Genomic DNA, 27,175 nt, shown 5'->3' on the forward strand with positions numbered 1-27,175 from the left:
AGTTATTGTGAATAGGGTTTTTTTAACTTTTTTATTGACAATTTTCATACATATGCATACTTATGTTGATCATAATCACCTCCCATTACCTTTTTTGGTCACTCTTCCCTTGTTCTCTTACCACAGTATCCCTTCATTTCAGTCAGCCCTTCTTCTATTTTGATATCCTTCCTTTCTCTCTTCCATCATCTATGACATGATTTTAAACACCCAACTGGAAAGTATACAATTTCTGGTAGTGTCCAGACACTTCTTCATCACAACCTGTGGAGGTCACATCTAATCTACCATATCATCTGAAAGCGTATGTACAGTAACTTGAAGGAGTTGTAAGAGTCTATTAGGGGGCTGGAGAAATTGCACAGAAGTTAAGGCACTTGCGTGTGAAGCCTAAGGACCAAGGTTCGATCCCCCAGTACCCACATAAACCAGATGCACAAGGTGGAATATGTGTGTGGAGTTTGTTTGCAGTGGTTAGAGGCTCTGGCATGCCCACTCTCTCTCTCTATTTGCCTCCTTCTCTCTAGAAGATTCTTCTCTCTGAAAGGAAAAAAGGAAAGAAGGAAGGAAGGAAAGAAGGGAGGAAGGAAGGAAGGAAAACAGTCTATTAGGAAAACAAGGGCAAGAGGGGAAAGGTGGCATCATGTTGGAGCCAAGGGATCAGAGCCCTGAAGTTCACACTCGTTTTCCACCCTGACTGTCTCTCTTGCAGTCAAGTATATTTTCAGGAGCCATATTCATCCAGCTGGCCTTCGGACTGGACCTCTACCTGGCCATCTTCATCCTCCTGGCCATCACTGCTGTCTACACCGTCACCGGTGAGTCCATGGCTTGCTTCACTCGTTCATGCCATGGTCTGCGGATCCTGCCCCGGGCCTGTGATTGGTCACCTCAGTGTCGGCCTTGACCTTGTCACCATAGCGACACTTTCATTCCCACAATGAGAGTCAGGCACAGGACCAGGAACGCAACTCGAATAAACATGACAGAATCCTCACTACTGGGAGCAAGCAGCCTGACTGAGAAAACAATGTGGTTGGATGGACTAACTGGGGACTAATAATTCTATCCAGCTGTGTGTTTGGTACCTAAATTTCCATTTTATAGTGTGTGTATCAAATATCTAGAAAGCTTGACCAGTATAAGACCGAGAAATGCAAAGTGAGGCTCAAACTAATACAAAATGCCAGGAAACAGAAGTCATCTGTGATTGTTACAATGAAAAGGGAAGAATTGAAGCAATAGATTGCACAGCGATTTGTGTTCCAAGCAGGGTGTCAAGTACCAGGTATATTGGTCTAGTATGCCATGCAGACTAAATTAGACTAACTTAATTAGCTGGTATGGTTTATACCAGCAGAATTGGAAGAAATAAAGAAAAATAGTCTGAACAATCGAGATAGTTCTGAAGTAAATTAAATACATTGATCATATGCTTCAGGTTAGATGAGAGATAAAGTTCTTGCTGTCCTATTTTCAGGTCATTTATTTCCCCATAGTACTCATAAAAGAAACACCCTTTTGACAGATAATTTGGTAGGCCTAGAATTTCAAGAGATTTTATTCTTTGTACATACAACATTGCTACAGAACACAAGCCAATGATTATCTCTAGGATTCAACCAACAAAATCAGTTTCGCTATGCTAGCGACAAAACAGACTGTTCTATGAGAGGTAATTGAGTGATTTCTTTTTCTTTTCTGATGAACTTTCATGGTATAAACTGATTGCTCCCCCCCCCATGGAATATTTAAAAAATTTTTTGGTTCATTTTTTAATTATTTATTTGAGAGCAACAGACAGAGCGAGAAAGGCAGGTAGAGAGAGAGAGAGAGAGAGAATGGATGCTCCAGGGCCTCCAGCCACTGCAAACGAACTCCAGATGCATGCACCCCCTTGTGCATCTGGCTAACATGGGTCCTGGGGAATGGAGCCTCGAACTGGGGTCCTGAGGCTTCACAGGCAAGAGCTTAACCACGAAGCTGTCTCTCCAGCCCCCATGTAATATTTTAAAACGAACAAAGACAGAGTTCCGGAGCTCCGCTAGAGCTCACAGAAACCTCAAAGCAGGGCTGCACAAGAGAAAAAGGAAACCAATGAGTCACACAAGCACTAGGGAAATAACTATGTCAAGACAGTCTTGGGGCTCTCATGGGAGCTGCTGGTACGTTTCCTGCTGACACATGTCAGTCAGTGGCCAAGAGTGGAGAGAGATCCGTCAGTGTGCATGCATCCGACGTCCTGGTCCCTCACGCTCTCTCCACAGGGGGCTTGGCCTCGGTGATTTACACGGACACCATCCAGGCGTTCATCATGGTCGTGGGCTCTGTGATTCTCATGGTGTTTGGTAAGTGACGCCGACCGTGACTCTCTCAAGTAAATACACATAAAATGTTTTAAAAATATTCCAGTTGTTAAATAACTGAAGAATATATGGCAAATATTTTCTTATCCTATTTACTTGTTGTGTCTACACACTTTTGTTTGTTTCTTTTGTTTTTGTGAACGATTTTAAGTTTCATGCAATATGCAGTCTCATTTGTCAGTCCTTACTCTTTGTACATATGTGTTTATGTGTGTGTGTGTGTGTGTGTTGGCAAGTGTATGCCATGGCACATGTGTGGCTATAAAAGGACAACTTTCAGATGTTGTTCCTCATTATGTACTACCTTATTTTGAAGCTAAGTGTCTCCTCATTTTTTCTCCCCATGTGCCCCCCCCCCCCACATCTCATCTTCTTGCTGTTGTTGTTGACTGCTGCACTTGCCTCCAAGCTTCTGAGAAATTCTATGGTCTGTTTTTCCCCTCTTGCTGCCAGTGTGCTGGGATCACTGGCATCCACCCCAGCTACCAGATTTTTATGTAGAGTCTGGGGATCAAATTTGTGTTACGGGGTTTTAGTGGCAGGAAAGCATTTTATCCACTGGACTGTCTCTCCTCTTCTCCATTCTTGCATTAATTTTCTGAATTAGTGAAGTCCTAGTCTTAAAGTCAATACCTATATCTAGATCCTTAATTATTTTCCCTATGATATTCTCCAGGATTTTATAGTATCTGGTTTTACATTAATGCCTCTGATATATTTGGAGTTGTTTCTTTTTTTTTGCGGGGGGGGGGGGAGTGTTCATAGTAAGGTCTCACTCTTGCCCAGGTTGACCTGGAATTCATTATGTAGTTTCAGGCTGACCTTGAACCCATAGCAGTCCTCCTGCCTCTGCCTCCTGTGTGCAGGGATTACAGGTGTGCACCATGATGCCCAGCTTGAGTTGATTTTTGTATAAGGTCATAGATAGAGATCTAGTTTCAGTGTTCTACATGTCAATATCCAGTTGTATAGCATCACTTGTTTAAAAAAAGAGTGTTCAATTTTTTCAATGTGCATTTTGGACATCTTTGTTATGAAAAATATGATAACTGCTTGGACTATTTTCTGTATCTTTTCATTCAATTCCATTGGTTTACATATCTGCTTTGTGCTGGTACCACATTATTTGTATTGCTATGGCTTTTTAGTTTACTTTGACTCATGTAAAATCTTTATGATTTTCCTTTTCACTCAGGATTTCTTTGGCCATTTGTAGCTTTTGGTGTTTCCATTTGAATTTTGGGGTGGTTTTTTTTTTTTTATTCTGTGAAAAATGTCATTGCAATTTTAATACAGTTCATTATGTACAATATTATATATAATTTTAGGCATATAGCTATTTTTACAGCATATGTTCTCCAATTCATGAACATGGGAGGTATTTCCATTTTCTAGTGTTTTACCCCATTTCTTTCTTCAGTGATTATAGTTTTCATGGTAGAGGCCTTTTATATTGTCAATTAAATTCATGCCTATTTTTCTGGAGGCTATTGTGACTGGAATTATTGTCCAGATTTCTTTGTCAGAAAGTTTATGCTAGTATTCAGAAAAGCTACTAAAATTCGTACATTGGTTTTGTTTCATGTTACTTTGCTGAACATATTTATCAGATTTAAGCATCTTCTTTTGGAGTCTTTAGGATCATGTATCTGACCTTTTCCTGGGTTCCCAGAGACAGAGCAACCTATGAATCTCTAACTAACCCTACAAACTCAGATAGGACTCTCTCAGAATGCCAAATGTCTTCTTGCCTATGACAGAATGATGGAAAGAAGAGGAACTGTTTCTAGTGCACTCCTATCCACTTAGACTGAAATTATGTTCACTATTAAGTACCACGTTAATTGTACTTTCTATTTCATTCTTTTTTCTCTGCCCCCTCTGCAGCCTTTTTCCTTCTTTCATGCCCTTCCTGTCTTCCCTTCCTCTGTCTTTCTTCATCCCATTCCATGTTCCAGTTTCATGAGGCTCTATGTCTTTCTTTTGCCAAATACATACCCCAACACACACACACACACACACACACACACACACGTACGCACACAGGCGCACACGCACTGCATCTTCACACGACCCATGCTCCGTGCTGGGCACTCTGGCCACTGGTGTGGTCTTTCTTTCCTTCTGCTGCACCTTCAAATCTCTGTTTTAAAAATTGGTTGTTTATTCACTACTCACCTCAGTGACTTCTCACCACCACTGACCTCAAAGTCACCCCAGTGTTCTCCATGCAGCTCTTGGCAACTGGTTCGTAGACCACCATCTTCAAGACTCCTGTTCTGCGTCACACTGGCTTAACATAGACAGTTTTGCTTTATACCAGAAAGCCAGGTTGGCATGAAGATCAGATCAAACAGTCTCTTAGGAAGAAAAGCTATTTCTTCCTGCTCCTTACAGAGGAGTTGGGATATCTACTGGCTAATTCCATTAGAATTTCTCTGCTAGTATTTTCACATACTGTCTGGATGGTATGGGTCATCCGTACCTGTCTGTTGACTAATGAACTTAATGGGCATAGCAAGAAAATAATGTCAAATAATAATATGCTTTGTGTACTCTGTGGAAATCAACTTTTTACAATGATGAATACTAATGGAGAAATTATAGAGACATGGATCAAGAGAAAAAGTTACAGGGGGGAGAGGGAGGGAATTACCATGGGATTTTTTTTATAATCATGGAAAATGTTAATAAAAAATAAAAAATAATTAAAAAAAGAAATGAAAAGAAAAAAATAAATAAAATAATAATTTCAAAGAAAAAAAAAGTTACAGAGGATTTGACCAGGCTAGTAGGAGGTATTCATGTACGTCTACCAGGAAAAAGCAATTACAGACATCAGGTATTCTAAATTTTCACAAAACTTTTTTTTCTGATGCCTTTTCAGCATTCATTGAAGTTGGAGGTTATGAGAGTTTTACAGAGAAATACATGAACGCCATCCCATCTGTAGTTGAGGGGGACAACCTGACCATCAGCCCCAAGTGCTACACCCCTCAGGAGGACGCCTTCCACATTTTCCGAGATCCTGTCACTGGAGATATACCTTGGCCAGGACTGATTTTTGGAATGAGCACTTTAGCTCTGAAGTACTGGTGTACAGATCAGGTAAGCATGCAGGTTATTTACGTGTGCAGTTCTCGTGTCGCAGACAAGCATATAGTTTCTATCTCATACACATACACAGCATGTAATGAGTCAAGTATTTTATTTTATTTTATTTTATTTGGTTTTTCGAGGTAAGGTTTCACTCTAGCCCAGGCTGACCTGGAATTCACTATGGAGTCTCAGGGTGCCCTCGAACTCACGGCGATCCTCCTACCTCTGCCTCCCGAGTGCTGGGATTAAAGGCGTGCACCACCACGCCCGGCAAGTCAAGTATTTTATTGAGAACCTTAGTTATGAGCATATTGCAAATTGGTCATAGTCCCATTGGGTTATACTCTTATGTTCCCTCTCTGCTCCCACCATTCCACTGAGGACCCTCCTCAGTGGGGCTATCGGTAATCGCCATGGAGTCACAGATGCCGCAGTCTCTGTGGAGGGTGACCAGTGCCTTAGAGTACAACTTTCCACCCTATGGCTCTTCTGTTCTTTCTTGCCCTCTCTTCCACAGTGTTTTCTGAGCTCTAGAAGGCTTAAGTCTCCTTTAGTGTTAAGCTCCAGGCGGCCTCCGGTTTTCTGCACTGATGAGTTTTGGGTCTCCTCAGTGTGTGCAAGAGTCAAATATTTTGTAATTCTTATGGAAAATCGTTGCTTTGGGCCCTACTCACACCACTGTTTTCTTTCCCCACAGAGACAGACACGTTCAGCTCTTTCAAATAAGTGTGTTGGCATTTATATCTTAAATCATTGTACTCAGCGTGTGATCTGTGACGTATCAGGATAGGTAGTATTTTGGAAATCACTAGATATAACCCTTCTCAGATCTTACTGTGGCTCATTAAATGAGAATTGTATCATTAACTTATCTCCACGTGATTTAAATGCTTATAATCTCTCTTTAAGTTTTCCAATTTTAAGATTTTTTTTTATTTTTGTTTTTGAGGTTTTTCTAGCCCAGGCTGACCTGGAATTCACTATGTAGTCTCAGGATGGCCTTGAACTCATTGTGATCCTCCTACCTCTGCCTCATGAGGGTTGGGATTAAAGGTATGCACCACCATGCCCAGCTTAATTTTAGGATTTTCTGTTAGATGAGAATTCAGTTTTCCATCTTTAACTTCCACAAGTACATGCTTTATTGTCTCATCTTTATTTTTTTCTTTTCTTTGCTTCTTTTTTGATTCTCTTTTTCTTTTTTGAAGCAGAGTCTCACTCTAGCCAAGGCTGACCTGGAATTTACTATGAAGTCACAGGGTGGTCTCAAACTCACAGTGATCCTCCTATCTCTTCCTCCCGAGTGCTAGGATGAAAGGTGTGCACCACCACGCTCAGCCTTTGTCTCATCCTTCCAATGGATCTTAAACATAATATTTGGGGAGATCATCATTCAAAGTTTCTACTTTTATGATTACTTGGAAGTAATTCACCATTGAGGCACATATCTATCTTCTGGTTAAATTTTCTGTGGCTTTTGTTGTTCCATGAAACTAATTCCTGTTTTTAATATTTGGCTATTACTATTCACTATGTATGAAAACATCTGCAAATTGGTGAAATATCCTCTAAGTCCTTTCAAACAGAAATGTGACATCAGCAACATATCAGAATAGGAGGATCCTAGCTGTTTCCCTTCCCATTGATGCATTTAATAAACATTGCTTTACTTGCCTTATGGGCTAAGTGCCTTGAAGAGTCCTACACATGGATCAACTAAGAAAATATTCACATGAAAATGAATAGGAAATTGGGTGAGTATCCTCCTGGAAAGAGGCTCTGAGATCCTGAGATCTAGTCTTGCTTGAAGAAGAGCGAGGGCACTCCCTGTGACTTCCTCATGGTTTGCTGCAATAATTAACACAGCCAGATCTGTGGATTCTTCCTGGAACCAGCTTCTGAAAACATCCACTGTCTCCAATTTTTACAGCCCTTCAGCCATTATACTGGCCTCTAAGGCACCAGGCTGTGGAGGCCAGGAAGCTCTGCATTGTGAGTCTCCTAAGCCATGAAGGACAAGAAGACTCGCAGAGCCTCAGCGGCCACCTTCCCAGGTTCAGCACAATCAGTCTATTCACGTGTACAGCAGGCACCTGCTTCCTGCCGTCTCGTGGGAGTAGGTGGAATAAGTTTAATGAACTCTGGCTCTCAGCTTTCTGCAAGGAAAACTCACCTCTCGAGATGCAAACTGAGACTGGCTTCTGTCCTACCTCCTGAAAGGCAATAGCAAGACGACTGGACCTTGTAATTTTCTCAGTATACAGTGAAGAGTACATCATTTCATCATGGATTTGTGGAACTGTCTGTAATATATGTTTAATTCCTATACCCTTGGCTTGCCTCCTATAAAAGGCATCACCTTCCCTCTCAGATCTGATGCCCAACTCTGCTAATCCGCAGATGGTGCAACCATGTTCACCTTTTGATCTGTGTTTCCCTTCAAAATATTGACTACTCGGGCTGGAGACTTGGCTTAGAGGCTAAGGCACTTGCCTGCAAAGCCAAAGGACCTCAGTTCGATTCCCCAGGACCCATGTAAGCCAGATGCACAAGGGGGCGCACACATCTGGAGTTCGATTGCAGTGGCTGTAGGTCCTGGCATGCCCATTCTCTCTCTCTCTCTCTCTCTCTCTCTCTCTCTCTCTCTCTCTCTCCCTCTTTCTCTCAAATAAATAAATAAAAATAGAACTATAAAAAAGCATTGACGAATAGTCCTCTAAACAGTCTGTTCTCCTCTAGTGCTGGATGCTGCTGCTTGTGTTGCCAAAGGGTTGATTTTCCCAAGGAAAATAATTAAACAGAAAACGTCAACCATATTTCCTGACAGTTTCTGAATTGAAAAACATCATGACAATTTGACATTACCAGATACGCCACTTTTCTCAAAGAGAGTGAATAAAAATCGGCACAAGCAGAAATTATGACACTGCATCTACTTCCTCCCAAATACAGTAATTTGCGATTCCCGGCTCTGTGAGGGTCTGTGAAGAGCCTGAAGAAATCCAGACATGGCTGTCTTGCTGTTCCGTTTTCATGACTCCTTCAGCGTGGTGTTCCCATGGCAACTTTCTTGAGCTTTCTCTCTGTTACCTGATAACAGGAAGATGCTGGTGACATCTGTTCTATTAAAGGCACAACTTAAACAAATGACATCAATAGTGGCATATTTGGACTTTGAGAAGTAAGCTTTACAATGGAATACATATATTACATATATGTATAAATAATTATATATATATGTATGTATAACATATGTATTCTATGTACCAAGAACCCCACATACATGGGACAAAATATTCAGACATGCTGCAAGAGATACTCCTACTTTAGAGCTGAAAACATGAGACTTGAAGAGGCCAAATGCTGAGCAACCTAAGAGACAATTCAAGTCCTAATCTTGCTCCAAAGCCCAAAATTGTCAATAATCACGTCATTTCTCATGATATTAATCCCTGAAACCCTCTGAAGTCATTTTTCTGGCTGTTTCTGTAGCGTGCTGTGTCTTCCCGGCAGGTGATCGTGCAGCGCTGCTTGTGCGGCAGGAACATGTCTCACGTGAAGGCCGCCTGTATCATGTGCGGCTACCTGAAGCTGCTGCCCATGTTCCTCATGGTGATGCCAGGCATGATCAGCCGCATTCTGTACACAGGCAAGCCCTAAATCCATATCCCTGGCTTGAATTCTTTTGTTTCTTTTAAATTTTATTATTATTGTTGTTTCGTGCATGTCGTTTGGGCCAAGTTAATTTCTTAGTGGGTTCAGGTGCTGCTTCTGCATACTTATGTGTATGTTCATATGTGTGTTCATACATGTGAAAGCCAAAGAACAACTGTAGGTGTTATCCTCAAGAATGCTGCCCACCCATTTTTGAGACAGGGTCTGTCATTGACCTGAACATCACCAATTAGCTAAACTGGCTGGCCAGTGAGCTCCAGAGATCCACCTGCACCAGCCTCCCCAGCTCTGAGATAAGAAGTAGATGCACCTGCCTGGTGTTTACACGGGTTTTGGGGGCTGAGGTTAGATCTCAGTGATCGTGAGGAAAGCACTTTACTGACAGGACGGTTTTCCCAGCCCTTGAATTCCGTGCATTTACGATCCAGAAAAAATCTTAATAGAGTAGAAGATGTTGTTCTGGATAGAAGCCCAAGCAGAATTGCAGATTAAGGGAAATGCTTGTGCAAAAAAAAAAAAAAAAGTATCAGGAATATTTGGCACTGTTTCCATGTCTTGCCCATATCTTTTATCCATCTCCTTGCAGATACCTCAGACTGTGCATCCTGCTATCAGGAGTTAATCTGGTCTAGTCTAGAAGACAGTGAGTGGTTAGGTAGAATTTGAGTGAATGGTTAGGTCGAAACGAGAAAGTGTAAGTTGGGTGAGGTCTTGTGGTTGAGTGTGGTGACATCTTTGACCAGGAAAGACTGAGATACACTCTCACATGTTTGGAACTTTCTGAGACAATAACAAAAATGAATCAATTTTCAACATTTGGAATTACGCTTCTTGAGGAAAATTAACCTGAGTTAAATGAGAGTAACTATTACTATAGAAATTTCCCCTTAAAATTTTGCTTTCTTTGTGACTGGGAACTCAGCTCAGTAATAGAGGACTTGCCTAGCAAGTACAAGACTCTAGATTTGGTCCCTAGCACCAATTTTTTTGAACTTTATTTAAATATGAAGGAAAGGGCTAGGGAAATGGCTCAGTAGTTAAAGGCACTTGCTTGCAAAGCCTGACAGCCTGGGTTCAATTCCCCAGTACCCATGTAAAGCCAGATGCACAAAGTGATGCACGTGTCTGGAGTTTGTTTGCAGTGGCAGGAGGTCCTGGTGTGCCCATTTCATTTTCTCTCTCTGTCTTAAATAAACAGATAAGTAAATAAATAGTGAAGGAAGCAGAACAAATCTATCTTGACTTAAAAGACTCATTTCTATTGAGGAAATCCATCAGCTCACACAATATTCAATTTATTTTCTCTATTAGACATAAATCTATTTAACTACAATTTTTGAGGTATTTTTAAAGTTTTATTTATGTATTTTAAGATTTAGAGATACTTCTTTATTGCTGTTGTTTGTTTTACTTTTTTTAAAATTATTTTTATTTATTTAGTTGAGAGTGACACATAGAGAAAGAGGGAGAGAGAGAGAGAGAGAGAGAGAGAGAGAGAGAGAGAGAGAGAGAGAGAGAGAATGGGCGTGCCAGGGCTTCCAGCCACTGCAAACGAACTCCAGACGCATGCGCCCCCTTGTGCATCTGGCTAACGTGGGACCTGGGGAACCGAGCCTCGAACCGGGGTCCTTAGGCTTCACAGGCAAGCATTTAACCGCTAGGCAATCTCCCCAACCCTTGTTTTTCTTTTTTGAGGTAGCATCTCACTCTAGCCCCAGCTGACCTGGAATTCACTATGTAGTCTCAGGGTGACCTCGAACTCACAGCAATCCTCCTACCTCTGCCTCCCGAGTGCTGGGATCAGAGATGTGCGCCACCATGCCCAGCTAGAGATACTTCTTTACTAGATGAAGAGAAGGAAGTGTGGTAAGCTCCTGTCATATGGCTGGCAGGAGGGGTACAGAGCCCATGTGGGAACAGAGGAACCTCTTCATCTCAACCCAATAGCTGAGATGGGTACAGAGGCGGGAGGTGACTTACCATTAGCAAACTGCGTTGGGTGCCCTTCTATGGTCTTAGTCCCTAGGCGCAGACTTTGGGCCAGATTCACACAGTATCAGGCATGATTTTCCTCCTGTGGAGCAGGCCTCAAACCCAGCCAGAGAGGGACTGATTCTTCACCTAACTTTCCTGCCACTGTCGCACCAGCGGACCCATCTTGTCTTTCAGATTAGTAGTGAGGCATACAGGGTCCGCAGCTGGGTAGAACTGTCTATGTCTCCCCCCCCCCCCGGCACCCCGAGGTTGGCATAGCACCTATTGGCATTGGAACACACAAGCTTGGAGGGAGGAAGCCTCCAGCTCAGCAGCAGCTTCGTTCCTTCATGTTCTGCCACCCGAGTGCGACGTCTTCACAACAGAGACCTGCCGTTGCTTCTGGGTGGGCAGTGATGGAAAACATTATTTTAAGGGCCTCAGTAGCCTCTCTGACTCACTGGGAACTTTCTCATCCCTAGCACCGGGGTTTTCCATCCATACCCTAGAGCTTCTGGAAGCAGCTTTAGCCTCCCACGTAGGAGATCTTTGTTTAAAAAAGAAAGTTGGCTTACGAAGTAGTAGGGTTTATTTACCTGTCCTTAGTTCTGCTTCCTCTTCCCACCAACCCAGGCCCTCACTCATCCTCCCATCCTCATCCCAACTTAAACCTTTCCTTCTCACTGTCACCCGCCCCCATCTTCTTTTTTAATTTTTTTTTTTTTTTTGAGAGCAACAGACACAGAGAGAAAGACAGATAGAGGGAGAGAGAGAGAATGGGCTCGCCAGGGCTTCCAGCCTCTGCAAACGAACTCCAGACGCGTGCGCCCCCTTGTGCATCTGGCTAACGTGGGACCTGGGGAACCGAGCCTCAAACTGGGGTCCTTAGGCTTCACAGGCAAGCGCTTAACCGCTAAGCCATCTCTCCAGCCCCACCCCCATCTTCTTTCGTGTCCTTCTGCGTGACTCCCCCTCCTTGGCCCTTTCCTGATTTCTGGGCCTCTACAGATGCTCATTCCAACTTATATCCCCTAATCCACAAGCTCAAAGCTAGGATCGACACGTGAGAGAGAACATGCTCCACTTGGGTTTCAGAGCCCGTGTCACCTCACTCAGTAGGATCTTTTTCGGTTCTGTTTATTTTCCTGCAAATTTCATGATATCATTTTTCTTCATGAATGAATAAAACTCTATTGCATATATGTATCACATATTCATAATCTGTTCATCAGTTGACCAGCATCTTGGCAGGCTTCATTTCCTAAGTATTATTATTATTATTATTTAAATTTTTATTTATTTATTTGACAGAGAGAGAGAGAGAGAGAGAAAATGGATGAACCAGGGCTTCCAGCCCTTGCAGACGAACTCTAGACACATGTTCCCCCTTGTGCATCTGGCTAACATGGGTCCTGGGGAATCAAACCTGGGTCCTTTGTCTTTGCAGGCAAATGCCTTAAATGCTAAGCCATCCCTCCAGCTCTATTATTATTATTAATAGTATTTTTTATTTATTTGAATGACAGAGAGAGAGAGAGAGAGCGCATGGGCACACCATGACCTTCTGCCATTGCATATGAACTCCAGATGCATGTGCCACTTTGTGCATCTGGTTCTGTGTGGGGACTTGAACCTGGGCCTTCAGGCTTGCAAGCAAGTGCCTTTAACTGCTAATCCATCTCTCCAGTCCATGTAGCTATTATTTCTGAAGCAGCAATGAACAGATGAACAAGTATCTCTGAAATAGACTACAGAGTTTTTAGGGTGTGTTCCCAGGAGTGGTATTGATGGGTCTTACGATAGGTCTACTTTTAGCTTTCTGAGAAACCGCCATATTGGTTTCCATAACAGCTATGCCCACTTGAATTTCCACCAACAGTGGAACGTCAGGATTTGATGTTTGTCCTGTCTGTTTTAGATCTTGCATTGGTTCAATTTTTCCTTGCAATGCCACCTTTCTTTGTTTTACTCTGTGCCATTGTGTGTTTTGGGTTTTACAGGCTCACCGTTAAGAGACCTTAGAACTATGGAGATGTTTGAGGTTGAACTGTATGCAGTTTTCATCATAAAATAGTCATGAGTTTGTGGGGGCTGGGGACAAAATGTGGTAGCTTGAATCAGATGTTCACCATACTCTCGCGTGTTTTGAATGCTTGGTCCCTGGCTGACAGTGATTTGGGAGGTGGAGCCTTGTCGGAGGAGGTGTGTTATTGGGGACGGGCTTAGGGATGTGAGCACCAGCTCTCCCCACCAGAATTCAGCTCATTCTCTTGCTGCTATTGTCCACCTTCTGTGGCAGAGGTGATGTCCAGCCTCTGTTCATGCCATGACTGCCCCTTGCCATCATCCCTCAAGACTGTAGACCAGCTACAAGAGAGAACCATCAAATCACATATAAAGGGAGGCTTATAAGAATAATAGCCAATTTTTGAATGGAAACTCTAAAATCCAGAATGTCTCACAGTAACATATTTCAAGAACTGAAAGACCACAGCTGCAAAGATGTATTACTCTACCCAGCAAAATATTCTGTTGTAATAGAATGAGAAAGCAAAAAAGATTCCATGATAACAGAAGTCAAAGGGTATTTCTGAACATGGAGCTAGTGCCTCAAAAGATAGTAGATGGAATACTTTGCATAGAAGAGGGAAAGAAGCATGTATAAAAGGTTACAGGATTCCCCATGTAAAGCCAGATGCACAAAGTGGCACATGGATCTTGAGTTGGTTTGCAGTGGCAAGAGGCCCTAGCATGCCCATTCTGTCTGTCTCTCTCTCTCTCTCTCCTGGCAAGTAAATTTAATGTTTAAAAAAAAACAAAAAAACAAAAAAACAAAAAACAAAAAACAAGAAAGACATTTCTCTGTGGACAAGGATTAGAAAAGAAGAAAAGTAATTTTAAAAAGTTAATGCAGGGGCTGGAGATATGGGCTCAGTGGTTAAGAGGCTTGCCTGCAAAGCCTAAGGCCCCAGGTTTGATTACCCAGGGCTCACATAAACCCAGATTCTCAAGGTGGTGCATGCATATGGAATTCGTTTGCAGTGGCTAAAGGGCTCTGGCACACCCATTCTCTCTCTCATGACTAAATAACTAATTAAATAAAATATTTTAAACTAATGCATTAAGACAATATCATTCTAAGTAGTTCTGTATCAATTTTTCTTTATTAAAATATGGTTCAAGAAAAAATGTCATCAAGCTATTGTGCAGCTATCACAGAGGTAAGATGTCATCACTCAAGGGCTGGTCACCCAACTGATGACCACAAGTGACACTGCTTAGATGTAGGTGAATGACACTGGATAAATGTGACAAGATAGAGGACTTAGCTTTGGGGTGGGGTGTTGTTTATACTTGAAGTTTACTGCTTCTGAGAGAAAACTTGTTCTCTTCTTGTTTCTTTCTGGAGGATGAGGTAAGCTCCTTCTCTCTGTTATTCCAATGCTCTAGCTGGACCACATCTAAAAGAGAGCTCCGAGCCACAGGTCAGTACAAGGGAGACAAAAAGCTCAAGACATGTGGGGGGGTTCTGCTCTGGGAAGTGTGCCTAGACCATGCTATTTCTTTTCAAGATAGGGTCTCGCTCTAGCCCAGGCTGAACTGGAATTTACTATATAGTCTCAGGGTAGCCTTGAACTCACAATGATCCTCCTACCTCTGCCTCCCAAGTGCTGGCATTAAAGGCATGTACTACCACGCCTGGCTCAGACCCATGCTATTAAAGTCACACTTCAGTATCCAATTTTCAGGCCAATATATTTCCTTACATCATTATCTCTGTCCAGTGCTTACAGATGGCACCTCATTGAGCCCCACTCACTAACGTGCGTCTCTCCTCAGATAAGGTGGCCTGTGTGGTGCCTTCTGAGTGTGTGAAACACTGTGGCACTGAAGTGGGCTGCACCAACTATGCCTACCCAACACTGGTGATGGAACTGATGCCTGCTGGTGAGTAAAGGGTCCACGCACGCCTTGGAGGCCAGATCCATAAATGGGCGTGAGGAGGGATTGCGGGATGATTCTCCGCGGTTCTCGGTTCTTCGATTCATACCATTTGATCCATCAGACCTCCCGCAGTCACCTAGTCATATGTGGGGCCCGTGGATCTCAGGCAGGAGCAGTTTCTGTTAGAATACTTGCTCCTTCAGGCTGGAGACTGTCTTTCATCTCAGCCAACGTGTAAAAGACCCATCTGCCAGTGAAAGGGCCACAAATGTATAAACTCAGGAGCTTTCAACTGATGTCTCTGGGCTACTGATACCTAAGAAATATATTTCAGTGTATATCATTTATGCCTATTTATTAAGCTATTTATCAGATAGTTTTATTGGAACTTGGAAAATATCAAAAAGTAAGCAGCAATGTCCCTAGATCTTGAAACTTGTATTTTGTCAGATAATAAATAAGCCGCAGCGATGTGATGCTAATTATCAGCATTTCAGGAAGTGAAGTTTCATTACTGTGGTCAAGGTACAGAGCTCAGGGGTACTCAGGTGGTCTGGGTCTTGGAACCATCCAAGTCTGGCTGGCATTTCTGTGCCTCTTCTCCTCCCTACCCCTCCAAGGTTTCCAGGAGGAAAGGAATAGCACCCCCAGTCGGGAGGTGGCAAACGCAGCCTCCCACTCTGTCCTCGGAGGTTTGGAGCCATGGGTAATGGTAGGGGGCACTGAAGTGCCCACAGAGTTTCAAGCCCTTTGTTTTGCTCACACCACCGCCCAGCAGTACCACCTGCCTGGCCGCCCCCTCTCCAGCTTCGTTGTCTTCAGGAAGCCAGGAGTTTCTCCTGCAAAGAGAGATGACACCAGATGCTTCCCTCTCTTCCAAAATCCATTCCTAGCACACGACTTCTCAGTACATATTTAGAATTGCAATTAAATCCTGGATTATTGTGAAATCACTAGAAAATGCCATGATAGTGTATGTTTGTAATTATATTAGCTAATCAATGCTGCTGATGAGTTTTATCTTTGAATGACTCTGATTCAGCAAATCACTTGTAGGCCGTGGCACATGGCCTCCGACCGGTGTTTCTACCCTCTCCCTGCCCCAGGGCTGCGAGGCCTGATGCTGTCGGTCATGGTGGCCTCCCTCATGAGCTCCCTGACCTCCATGTTCAACAGCGCCAGCACGCTCTTCACCATGGACCTCTACACCAAGATGCGGAAGCGAGCGTCGGAGAGAGAGCTCCTGCTGGCCGGCAGGTGAGGGCGCCCTGGTCTCCACGAAGAGCTCCCCTGAGGGGGGGCTCGTAGAAGAGTGAGCTACGGCGCCCTGGTCTGTGGCTTCAGTGAAGCAAAGCATTGAGTCGTAGAGCGGGGAAGGAGCACTAGATGATGTTCACATTCCCTTCTGCGGTGAATAATGGTTCCTTTTTTCCTAATGTTCACCAGCATCTGTTGTCATTTGGTTCCTTGATAGTCATGCTGATTGGGGTGAGATGGATTCCCAGAGTAGCTTTACCATGCATTTTTCTGATGATTCCAAATATATATATTTATTGACCGTTTGTACACCCTTCTTTAAACTTCATGTATGTATATTTTTGCTTTTTTTTTATTCATTTGCAAACCGAGATAGAAGAGAGAGAGAGACAGAGAGTCAGAGAGCCAGAAAGAATGGGCACACCAGGGCCCCCAGCTACTGCAGACAGTCTCCAGACACATGTGCCACTTTGTGCATCTGGCTTTAGATGGCTACTGGTGAATTGAACCCTGCTCTTTAGACTTTGCAGGCAAGCACCTTAACTATTGAGCCATCTCCCCAGCCCAACACTTTGTACTTCTCTTGAGAATTGTCTGTTCTGGTCATTGGCCCATTTACTGGAAGAAACTTTCTGTTTCTTTATACATTCTATATAGCAGTGTGTTTTCCAAAGCAGAGCTGGCAAGGATTTGCCTGCATTCAGTAAGCTGTTTGTTTACTCTTGATAGTTTCCCTTGATGTGCTAAGCTTTTTAATTTCAGGTAACCCTGTTTGTCAATGCTTGTCATTATTTCCTGTGTTAATATCAGTGGCAGGTCTCTATCTGGGTGTTTCCTGTCATCTCACTCAAAGATTTAAAGAAAGGCACCCATAAATAATGAAGCAACAGGAAACATTATTAACACAAAGATGATAGTGACGGTTTGAACACACTGCCAAGGTGGGCAGCTGGCAACTGGAGTGGACTGTCCTGGTTATTCCCTGTGGCTTCTTTTCTGTTTTTTCAATTTTTATTAGCATTTTCCATGATTATAAAAAATATCCCATGGTAATACCCCCCCAAATTTTCCTTTTGAAATTCCATTCTCCATCATATCCCCTCCCCATCTCAATGAGTCTCTCTTTTATTTTGATGTCATGGTCTTTTCCTCCTCTTATGATGGTCTTATGTAGGTAGTGCCAGGCACTATGAGGTCATGGATATACAGGCCATTTTATGTCAGGAGGGAGCATGCTGTAAGGGGTCCTACCCTTCCTTTGGCTTTTACATTCTTTCCGCCACCTCTTCCGCATTAGACCCTGAGCCTTGGAAGGTGTGATCAAGATGTTGCTCAGTACTCCAGCCACTTCTTTCCAGCACTATGATAACTTCTGAGTCATCTTCCTGGGGCTTCTTTTTAAGGAGTCCACAAGAGGGAAGGGTCAGTTTCTGTCATGGTCAGCCTCAGTTGCCAGGATGAAATTCTGTACCAGGCACAAGTTATAGGAGGAATGGCATTTATTGAAGCTTACAGATCCAGAAGAAGTTTCATAATGGCAGAAGCTGAACCCCTTTCATAGGTTCATGAAGAGAGAAATATCACCACCGAGACCACAAGCACACCAGCTCCAGGAACCCCAGGCAGAGCTCAAGCACTCTGTGTATCTTTAGACTGGAATTCCTGATCCTCCCCCACTCCTTAGGGTGGACCCCAGGACCTACCCAGCCAGGCAGCTATAAATCTGATAAGTTTTAATAAAACTCCTGAATCTATTGGGGGACATCCATTCAAACTACCATAGTTACCAAAGGGTGTGGCTGAATGGTTCTCTATTTTGGTTGATAGAACCTTTTCTCTACCACACATGTCCCGACCCTTGTGGCTTGGTTGGGTTTCACCACAAGCATGCCTCACCCTTCCACACATTGCCTGGCCTCAGTGGCTCTCTGGAACTGTGGGAGAAATACTCCGCAACCAGCCCCACGTAGGCGATGTTGCCAAGTTATACCCACAGCCTTGAATGGAACCTGGGCCTCTTGGACCACATCTGTAGTGTCTCTGTGTATTGTATTGGCTGAGTCAGCAAAATCCCCTTCCTAAGCAGTTGTTTTTCAGCAGAGAATCCACTCAGTGACATGCTTGCCTCAGGGTCTCTCCTTTATTTATTTATTTTTACAAGTTGTACCTTCTGATGAGTGGGGTTTTGTCTTAGGGCAGAGAAGAAATTGCTTGTCTCTTCTCCTGGCTACACTGCACAGTTATCCTCTCTGTCTGTTTTGCCTGTTGCTTTTTTCACCACCCACCCAGGTAAGAGCAACAACCAGTAACCACATGATGGACATAATGCTATGCTATTTTGAAGTTTCCACAGCCAAACATATTGGCCCACGATTTTATATATTTATTTTAAATTTTTTAGACAGAGAGAGAATTGGCGTGCAGGGCCCCAGCCCCTGCAATCACACTCCAGACACTTACACCAGCTAGTGGGCATGTGCGACCTTGCACTTGCCTTGCCTTGGTGCGTCTGGATAATGTGGGAACTGAAGAGCTGAACATGGGTCCTTGGGCTTCACAAGCAAGTGCCTTAATTGCTAAGCCATCTGTTGAGCCCTGACCCATGATTTAAAAATCCAGCCTCACTCAGATCCTCAGGACATGTAAAGAATGCAGTCAGGTTCTTTGGAGGAATATAACTGAGTGGTCTCCAGTCCAGTTCTGACAGAGCTCTTGCCTCCCTGTGAAACTTCATGAGCTAGGGCTCCTCTGTCTGACTTTCTTTCTCTTTTTTTTTTTTTTTTTGGTTTTTTTTGAGGTAGGGTCTCACTCCAGCTCAGTCTGACCTGGAATTCACTATGTAGTCTCAGGGTGGCCTTGAACTCATGACGATACTCCTACCTCTGCTTTCCAAGTTCTGGGATTAAAGGCATGTGCCACCACACCTGGCACCCCATCATAGATTCTTATTGATGAATAGAAACAATCTGATGTTCATTTCTAATTAATGTATACATTTAGAAATATTAATTATACAATTTGAGTTGATTTCATGAATGGATAGTTAACCTCATACATAAATATATCATAATTAGGACTTGAGAGATTGCTCAGTAGTTAAGACACTTGCTTGCAAAGCCAAAAGACATAGGTTCAATTCCCCGGGGCCCATGGTAAGCCACATGCACAAGGTGGTGCATGCATCTGGAGTTAATTTGCAGTGGCTGGAGGCCCTGAAGCACCCATTTTCTATCTGCTTCTTACTCACCCCTCAAATAAATAAATAAATAAAAATATATTATAACTATACAGAAGAAATCTCTCTGTTGACATTTTTAGTAATAGGTAATTATTAGGCACATTGTGAACTCCTGCAAGGCCACAGAGCTTGATTCTGTTTGGAAATTCAATGAAATGTCACAAGAGTAAATTCAAGAGTAGTGAAAACATTTGTAAATGCTTCCATTTCACCTTTTTAAATTTTATTTTATATTTTTTTAGAGAGAGAGAGAATTGGCATGCCATGGCCTCAGCTACTTAAATTGAACTCCAGACACTTGTACCACCTAGTGGGCATATGCAACCTTGCGCTTGCCTCACCTATGTATGTCTGGCTTAGGTGGGATCTGGAGAGTTGAACATGGGTCCTTAGGCTTTGCGGGCAAATGCCTTAACCACTAAGTCATCACTCCAGCCCCCATCTCATCTTTAAATCATTGCTCTCCCACCAGAGTGTTTTCCACCCTGCTAATCATCAGCAGCATCCTGTGCGTCCCGTTAGTGCAGACATCACAAAATGGACAACTATTTCACTACATAAGTTCATTTTCTAGCTACATTGGGCCTCCAGTTTCAGCTGTCTTCCTTCTTGCCATGAGCTGTAAAAGAGTCAATGAACAGGTAAGTGAAAACCAAGGAATCTTTCTTTATTTTTTCCCCCTAAGAGTAAAGGGAAACCATTCCATCTTCTACTGGGATAGGAAAATCCATTTCTTTACTGGGACATGGTGGCCCATGCCCCTAGCTCCAACTACTCAGAAGCCTGTATCAGAAAGACATTTTTGCCCAGGTGTTCAACACCAGCCTTGGTATCTCAAAAATAATTCTTTCTGCCCTATTATATGATTGATATGTGTATTTCCACTTCAATTGTATCTTCACAAAAGTGTGTGTGGATATATATGTGTATAATCATACTAAAATTGTTACAGTTTCACAAATTGTTAATGATATTCATGGTACAAGTGTTGAGGGAATTAATACCTGGGAGACAGAGTGTCAGCACCCAACATGATACTATCATAGTATAGTGCTGTGATGATCATTGTGAACTACCATAGTATAGTGCTGTGATGATCATTGTGATTTTTATGCTACGGAGGCAACTTGGTAATGTAAAAATCCAGATGGCACCTATCCTGTGGGATTGCTGGGAGGACTGAATCAGAAGAAATACATAAACGGCATAGAAGAAAACATCCCACACTAGTAATAGTTAAAATATGTCTGTTAATATGATAGAAATGACTGATTCTTGGGGATTATTGACCTTTAGCTCCTTAACTTTTCCTAGGTGTTATTTTTAGTACTGTAATTTTTCAGGTAAGGACCAGGTGTAGAGAAGTTAGTGTCTCATTTTGCTTGGTCCATATTACTTTGTAAGTGGGGTATTGGGATTCGGACTCAGCCTTTCTTCCTCTAGAGCTCATGTTCCTAATCTCCCCACACTACTATTTCCCAAATATATAACATCTGGGATGGGAGAACAGAGAGCGCACGCTTCCAACTGTCATTGGGATTTCAGAGAAGGAAACAAGGCTGTGGATAGTTAAAAAGCTTGGCAGAGGGCTGGAGGGATGGCTTAGCAGTTAAGGTGCTTGCCTGCAAAGCCAAAGGACCCAGGTTCAACTCCCTAGGGCCCATGTAAACCAGATGCACAAGGGGGCACACGCGTCTGGAGTTCATTTGCAGTGGCTGGAGGCCCTGGTGCACTCATTCTCTCTCTCGAATAAATATAAATATAAACAGCTTGGTGGAACTTGAAAGCATGCCTACTATCAGTCCTAAAAATTACGTAAATTAAGTAATAGCTCAATTTATTCAACAAAATAAATCACAAGTGTTTAACTCTATATACAGAATGAACGTCAAGAAAAACTTCAGCTTTGGTCAAGAGTAGACAATAGTGTTCTGGGGTTGGGGACTCAAAATGTGATGCAGATGATCTTGAAATTAATGGAAACCATTACACAATGAACATATAATCTAAGCCCATTGTGTGTGTATATCTATACATACCATATATATATATTTGTACATATATATGTACAAATATCATTTGTCAAACAAAATAACACAAAATTTAAAAAGCAAAAGATGTGTCAGAGTATCTCAGAAGCAAGGACAGGATCACCACACTAATTATGTGTAACATTTCCTACTTTGGAAACCTTGTGCTCATGGTTAGCCTCTTATTTCTTGTTGGGGGAGAAGGCAGGCAGGATGGTAATTGTGCTTGTTTGGGTGATCCTGTCATATTTCCGAACATTAACTTTGTTTCCTTTGCAGGGCGCATTCTGGGGTCTGATTATTGGCCTTGTGATCGGTCTTATTCGTCTGATCACAGAGCTTATATATGGAACGGGGAGCTGCTTGGCCCCCAGCAACTGTCCCAAGATTATCTGTGGAGTGCATTATATGTACTTTGGCATCATTCTCTTCTTTGTGTCCTCATTCATCATACTGGGAATCTCCTTCCTAACGAAGCCAATTCCTGAAGTGCACGTGAGTAGTGTGTCGTTGAGCTCTCTGCCTGGAGGCTGCGGAAACGGGCCCAGTGGCTAAAAGTGCTTGCCATGCAACTTGGAGAGCCTGAGCTGGGTCCCCAGACTCCACAGCAAAGCCAAAAGCCCTGGGTGGGTTTCTGCCATCCCAGTTTGGTTTTGGTGAGCAGGGTGGTGGAGATGAGAGAATTTCCTAGAAGATCACTAACAGAGGGGTGAACAAAAGCAAAGAACACGCCTCAAATGAGGCAGAGGAAGACTCACCTGGTAGCCATCTGGCTTTCACACACGTGCCATGGTTTCTGCACGCCTGCGTTCATTCTTTCTCTCTCTCTCACCAAATGAATAACAGGAGAAATACATAAGACTTCTTTTCTTAGGCGAGCATGGTGGTGCACGTCTTTAATTCCCACGCTGGGGAGGCAGAGGTAGGAGGATCGCTATGAGTTCAAGGCCAGCCTGAGACTGCATAGTGAATTCCAGGTCAGCCTGGGCTAGAGTGAGACTCTACCTTGAAAAACCAAAAGGGGGAAAAAAAAGAGAGAGAGAGAGAGAGAGAGTTCTTTTCTTCTTAGCACTGCTACCAGTATACAGTGTCAGGTCAGTGAAATCACTGCTGCTAGAGCTAGAAGGAGTCTGATGCTGTCATCCAGCCATCCAAGGCAACAACCATTTTGTAGCTAGCACATGCCAAACCCCAGAGTTGAAGAAGTAAGGGATTAGCAAGTGAGCTGGAGAGTCAAGAGACTTCACACGGCAGCTGGGAGGAACACGGCACCATGCCACTGTGGTAGGATACCAGGAGGAGAGTTTTCAGTGTAACCCAAGACACTAGGAAACACCTTGGAGCAGAAGGGTGACCTGAGCAGGGCCGATTTAGGGACAAGTCAGATTTTGTAAACAACACGAAAACTGGGACAGAGTTAAAAATGCACATGGTGCACAGTAGGAATCTTTTGTCATTTTTAGTTTTCAAATTGGAAGAACAATAAATACGAATAATGCTCACTGTTGGGAAAGTGAGAAAATGTTCACAGTCCAGATTTAAATTATTAGTGAATATATGAAAATTCTAATTTGTAGGAGGGTTAACTGGGCGGTAGTTTTCAATGTTTAAATTCTGACATCTATGAGTCAACATTGCATTGCACTTTTAGTAAATTTGTGTGTGTGTGCAGGTGAGCGCATATCGCGGCATGCATGTGGAGGTCAGAGGACAACCTTCAGGTGTCGGTCCTCTTCTTTGACCTAGTTTTAAGTCAGGCTCTCTTGTTGTTCACCTCTCCTTTCACCAAGCGAGCTGGTCTGGAAGCTTCTGGGAAATTCTGCCATCTCTGCCTCCCATCGGATCACAAAAGTCCTCCATAGCCTCTGCTTTTACATGGGCTGTAGGGATCTGAACTCAGGTAGTCATGTTAACACGGCAAGCCATCTCCCAGTGCCAAGGATTTTCCTTCTCTCCCCTTCCCTTCCCTTTATTTCTCTCTCTCTCTCTCTCTCTTTTATTTTTTTGTTTTTCAAGGTAGGGTCTCACTCTAGCCCGGGCTGACCTGGGATTCACTATGTTGTCTCAGAGTGGCCTCAAACTCATGGCAATCCTCCTACCTCTGCCTCCTGAGTGCTGGAATTAAAGGCGTATGCCACCAGACCCAGCTTTTTTTTTTTTTGATGTAGGATCTCATGTAGCCCAGGCTGGCCTCTAGCTTGCTATGTAGCTGCCTAGTTTCCAAGTGTGCACTAGAATATGTGTGTGTGTGTGTGTGTGTGTGTTTAATGCAGTACTGGGGATCAGATATGGCTTCTTGCACGTTGGGCAAGAACTTTACCAGCTGAGCTCTGTCCCCAGCCCAGTAAAATTTTTCTAATGGAAAAAGATGTGGACAAAATGAATATACAATGAGACAGCTCTATCATTCTTTTTAGGAAAAAACATTCAGGATATGGTAATAGCCCATAATATCATTTTTGGAATAAAATACATGTTGGTATAAGTGTAGAAAATAATCTTAAAACGAATAAACCTGTATTGTTCAATAGAGCTACCTCTGCAGGGGTGAAACAATATGGGAGCTCAGAAAATATTGATTCTTTTTAGAATATATATACTAATTATTTAGTAATATTATTTTGCTTTATTAGTAGCATGCATGCTTTTATATATTTTGTTTATTATTCATAACCTTTATAATAATATCTATATGCATATTATAGAAGACTGGCTGGTAATGATGTCAGAATTAGGAAACTGATGTCTGTGGAAGCTAAAATCACATTAACAATGTTTACAGGTATAAATATATTCATTACAATTGGAACTCAAGAACATCTTATAGATACTAGATAAGAATTATGGATCCAGAAATAGAACTTAGTTAAAAAGAAAAAAGTAAGGCTGGAGAAATGGCTCAGCAGTTAAGGTGCTTGCCTGTGAAGCCTAAGGACCCATGTTCAACTTCCCAGGTCCCATGTAAGCCAGGCGCACAAACTAACACATAAGCAAGGTCACACATGTGCACAAGGTGGCCCATGCATCTGGAGTTTGATGACAGCAGCTGAGGCCCTGGTGTGCCAATTCTCTCTCTCTTACTCTTGCTCTCTCTCATAAAAAAAAAAAAAAAAAAAAAAAAAAAAGGCCAGTCTATTGGGCTTGCCTCAAAAAAAAAAAAAAAAAAAAAAAAAGAAAGAAAGAAAGAAAGAAATGTAACCTTACTAAAGAAACTACTAGACCAGCAATCATGGTGCAGCTATTAACACTTGGGTAGCAGGACAATGAGTGAAGCCAACACAGTGTAGAGAGAGCTAATGCTGGCTTCTTCTCAAGTCACAAAATCAGAAGTAGGCGTTCTCAACATGTTACCTGGAGTTTTGAATGACTTCTAGAAGAATAAAATGAAGAAAGAGGGCCCGAGGAGATGGATCATGGAGATACCTCAGTGAGTAAGAGTGCTTGCCATGGAAAACATGAGAGCCTCAGTTTGCTCCCCAGTACCTACTTAAAAAGGTGGGTGCATGTTTGTGACCCCCCCTCCATGCTGTGTGGGGATGAAATGGGAAGGTCACTGGAGCTCCCTAGTCAGCCAGATTAACCAAACAGAGTTCCGGGTTCAGTGAGAGACTCTGTCTCAAAGAAATAAGATAGAACAGGCTGGAGAGATGGCTCAATGGTTAAAGGCACTTAATTGCAAAGCCCAGTTCCCTAGCACCCACGTGAAGCCAGATGCACAAAGTGGTGCATGGGTCTGGGGTTCATTTGCAGTGGCTGGAGGTCCTGGCATGACCATTCTTCCTCCATCTCTCTCTCTCTCTCTCTCTCTTTCTTTATGTTCCACTCTCTCAAATAAACACATAGGTGATTTTTAAAAATAAGGTGAAAACATTATAGAAAAGGACTCCTAGTGTCTACCTCTGCCCTAAACATGCATGCCCACAGAGCTCACACAGCTGCACACACAAATGTATACACCACATGCATGTATGTGTGCACATATGCGCACACATACCCACACCAGAAAAAGGATTCAAAATAGTGTGTTCTGGCGAGTGAGTCTGGGAAGACCTTTTCTTTATGCCTACACTGTCCTTTGCAGATTTTTTTGTTTATTTTTATTTATTTATTTGAGAGCAACAGAGAGAGAGAGAGAGAGAGAGAGAGAGAGAGAGAGAGAGAGAGAAAGAGGCAGAGAGAGAGAGAGATTGGGCATGCCAGGGCCTCCAGACACTGCAAATGAACTCCAGATGCGTGTGCCCCCCTTGTGCATATGGCTAATATGGGTCCTGGGGAATGGAGCCTCGAACCAGGGTCCTGAAGCTTCACAGGCAAGCACTTAACCGCTGAGCCACCTCTCCAGGCCCTTTGCAGATTTTTTAAAAATATTGTTTATTTATTTGAGAGAGAGAGAGAGAGAGAGAAAGACAGAATGAGCACACTAGGGCCTCTAGCCAGCACAGATGAACTCCAGACATATGCATCACCTTGTGCATCATCTGGCTTATATGGGTACTAGGGAATTGAACCTGGGTCTTTAGGCTTCACAGACAAGTGCCTTAACCACTAAGCAATCTCTCCAGCCCTGCAGATGTTTTAACCATATCTTGAACGAAGGTTATCACTGGGTTGGTGTAAACATTTTCTATTGCTAATGAACTTGTGCATTGTTTCTGGTCAGCTGTATCGCCTGTGCTGGACCCTTTGGAACAGGACAGAAGAACGGATTGATTTAGATGCAGAGGACAAGAGGCCAGAGGAAGATGATGGTCTCCCTGAAGAAGGTAATGTCTAGCTTACATTTGTTTTCATATAACAACTCTGTTTGTATGGCTTAGCTGAGGGATTTTTTTATTTATTTGCAAGCAGAGAAAAAGAAAGAGAGACAGACACAGAGAGAGAATGTGCACAGTAGGACCTCTCTAGCCACTGCAAATGAACTCCAGATGCACGCGCCACTTTGTCCATCTGGCCTTATATGGGTACAGAGGAATCGAAGCTGGGTCCTTAGGCTTTGCATACAAGTGCCTTAATCACTTAGCCATCTCTCCAGACCAAGTGTTTATTTTTTTATTCCTAAATTCAATTTCTGAAATTTAGACATATGCATGTATGTTAAACCAGAATTTTCAAATTGTATATTTTTTTTCAACAACCCAGACAACCCATCCCTCATTATTCACCTGCAAAACTATGTGGCAGCTGCTGAAATGGCAATCAGTCGGGGACTGCCCTTTTCCCAATGACATACTAGACTCAACCAATTCATCTTGATGACGGCATTCAAGTATCTTATCGCTGCCTTCTCTCCAGCCGTGGACCTCAGCATCTTCTGAACGCTCTGCATTTCAGGAGGGCAGATTCGTTCTAAGTCCTACTGAACACTGGACTTTTCTGTTTTCATCAAAGGACTAATGTTCAGCTTGATTTCTCTTCATTATTATCCTCCTGTCTTATTTTGTTATCTTTCCTCCCCTGTATAACCTTCCATTCACATTATTTGGTTTTATTCTGTTGAATATGGTTTATAATTTACATATTATTTCATTCATTTTCAGCCTCTTAATTTCAGCCTCATTTAAAAGCATTAGGCCATATACATTTTGTTTCCC

The 27,175-nt window shown here is 42.8% G+C and overlaps 1 protein-coding gene across 2 annotated transcripts in view; it reads left to right on the top strand.

Moving 5' to 3' along the window:
* The window catches only part of LOC101601932 (solute carrier family 5 member 4-like), a 44,035-nt gene that overhangs the window by 15,711 nt on the left and 1,149 nt on the right, over nt 1-27,175 (top strand). For both annotated transcript variants that reach the window (XM_045132652.1, XM_045132653.1), the window contains exons 6-14: nt 713-818; nt 2,268-2,348; nt 5,254-5,474; nt 8,979-9,114; nt 14,955-15,062; nt 16,166-16,316; nt 20,027-20,195; nt 21,864-22,079; nt 26,245-26,347. In XM_045132652.1, coding sequence (XP_044988587.1) covers nt 713-818; nt 2,268-2,348; nt 5,254-5,474; nt 8,979-9,114; nt 14,955-15,062; nt 16,166-16,316; nt 20,027-20,195; nt 21,864-22,079; nt 26,245-26,347 — 1,291 coding nt within the window. The remainder of the gene's footprint in view (nt 1-712; nt 819-2,267; nt 2,349-5,253; nt 5,475-8,978; nt 9,115-14,954; nt 15,063-16,165; nt 16,317-20,026; nt 20,196-21,863; nt 22,080-26,244; nt 26,348-27,175) is intronic.

The sequence above is a fragment of the Jaculus jaculus genome, chromosome 13, assembly GCF_020740685.1.
Source record: "Jaculus jaculus isolate mJacJac1 chromosome 13, mJacJac1.mat.Y.cur, whole genome shotgun sequence".
NCBI lineage: Eukaryota > Metazoa > Chordata > Mammalia > Rodentia > Dipodidae > Jaculus > Jaculus jaculus.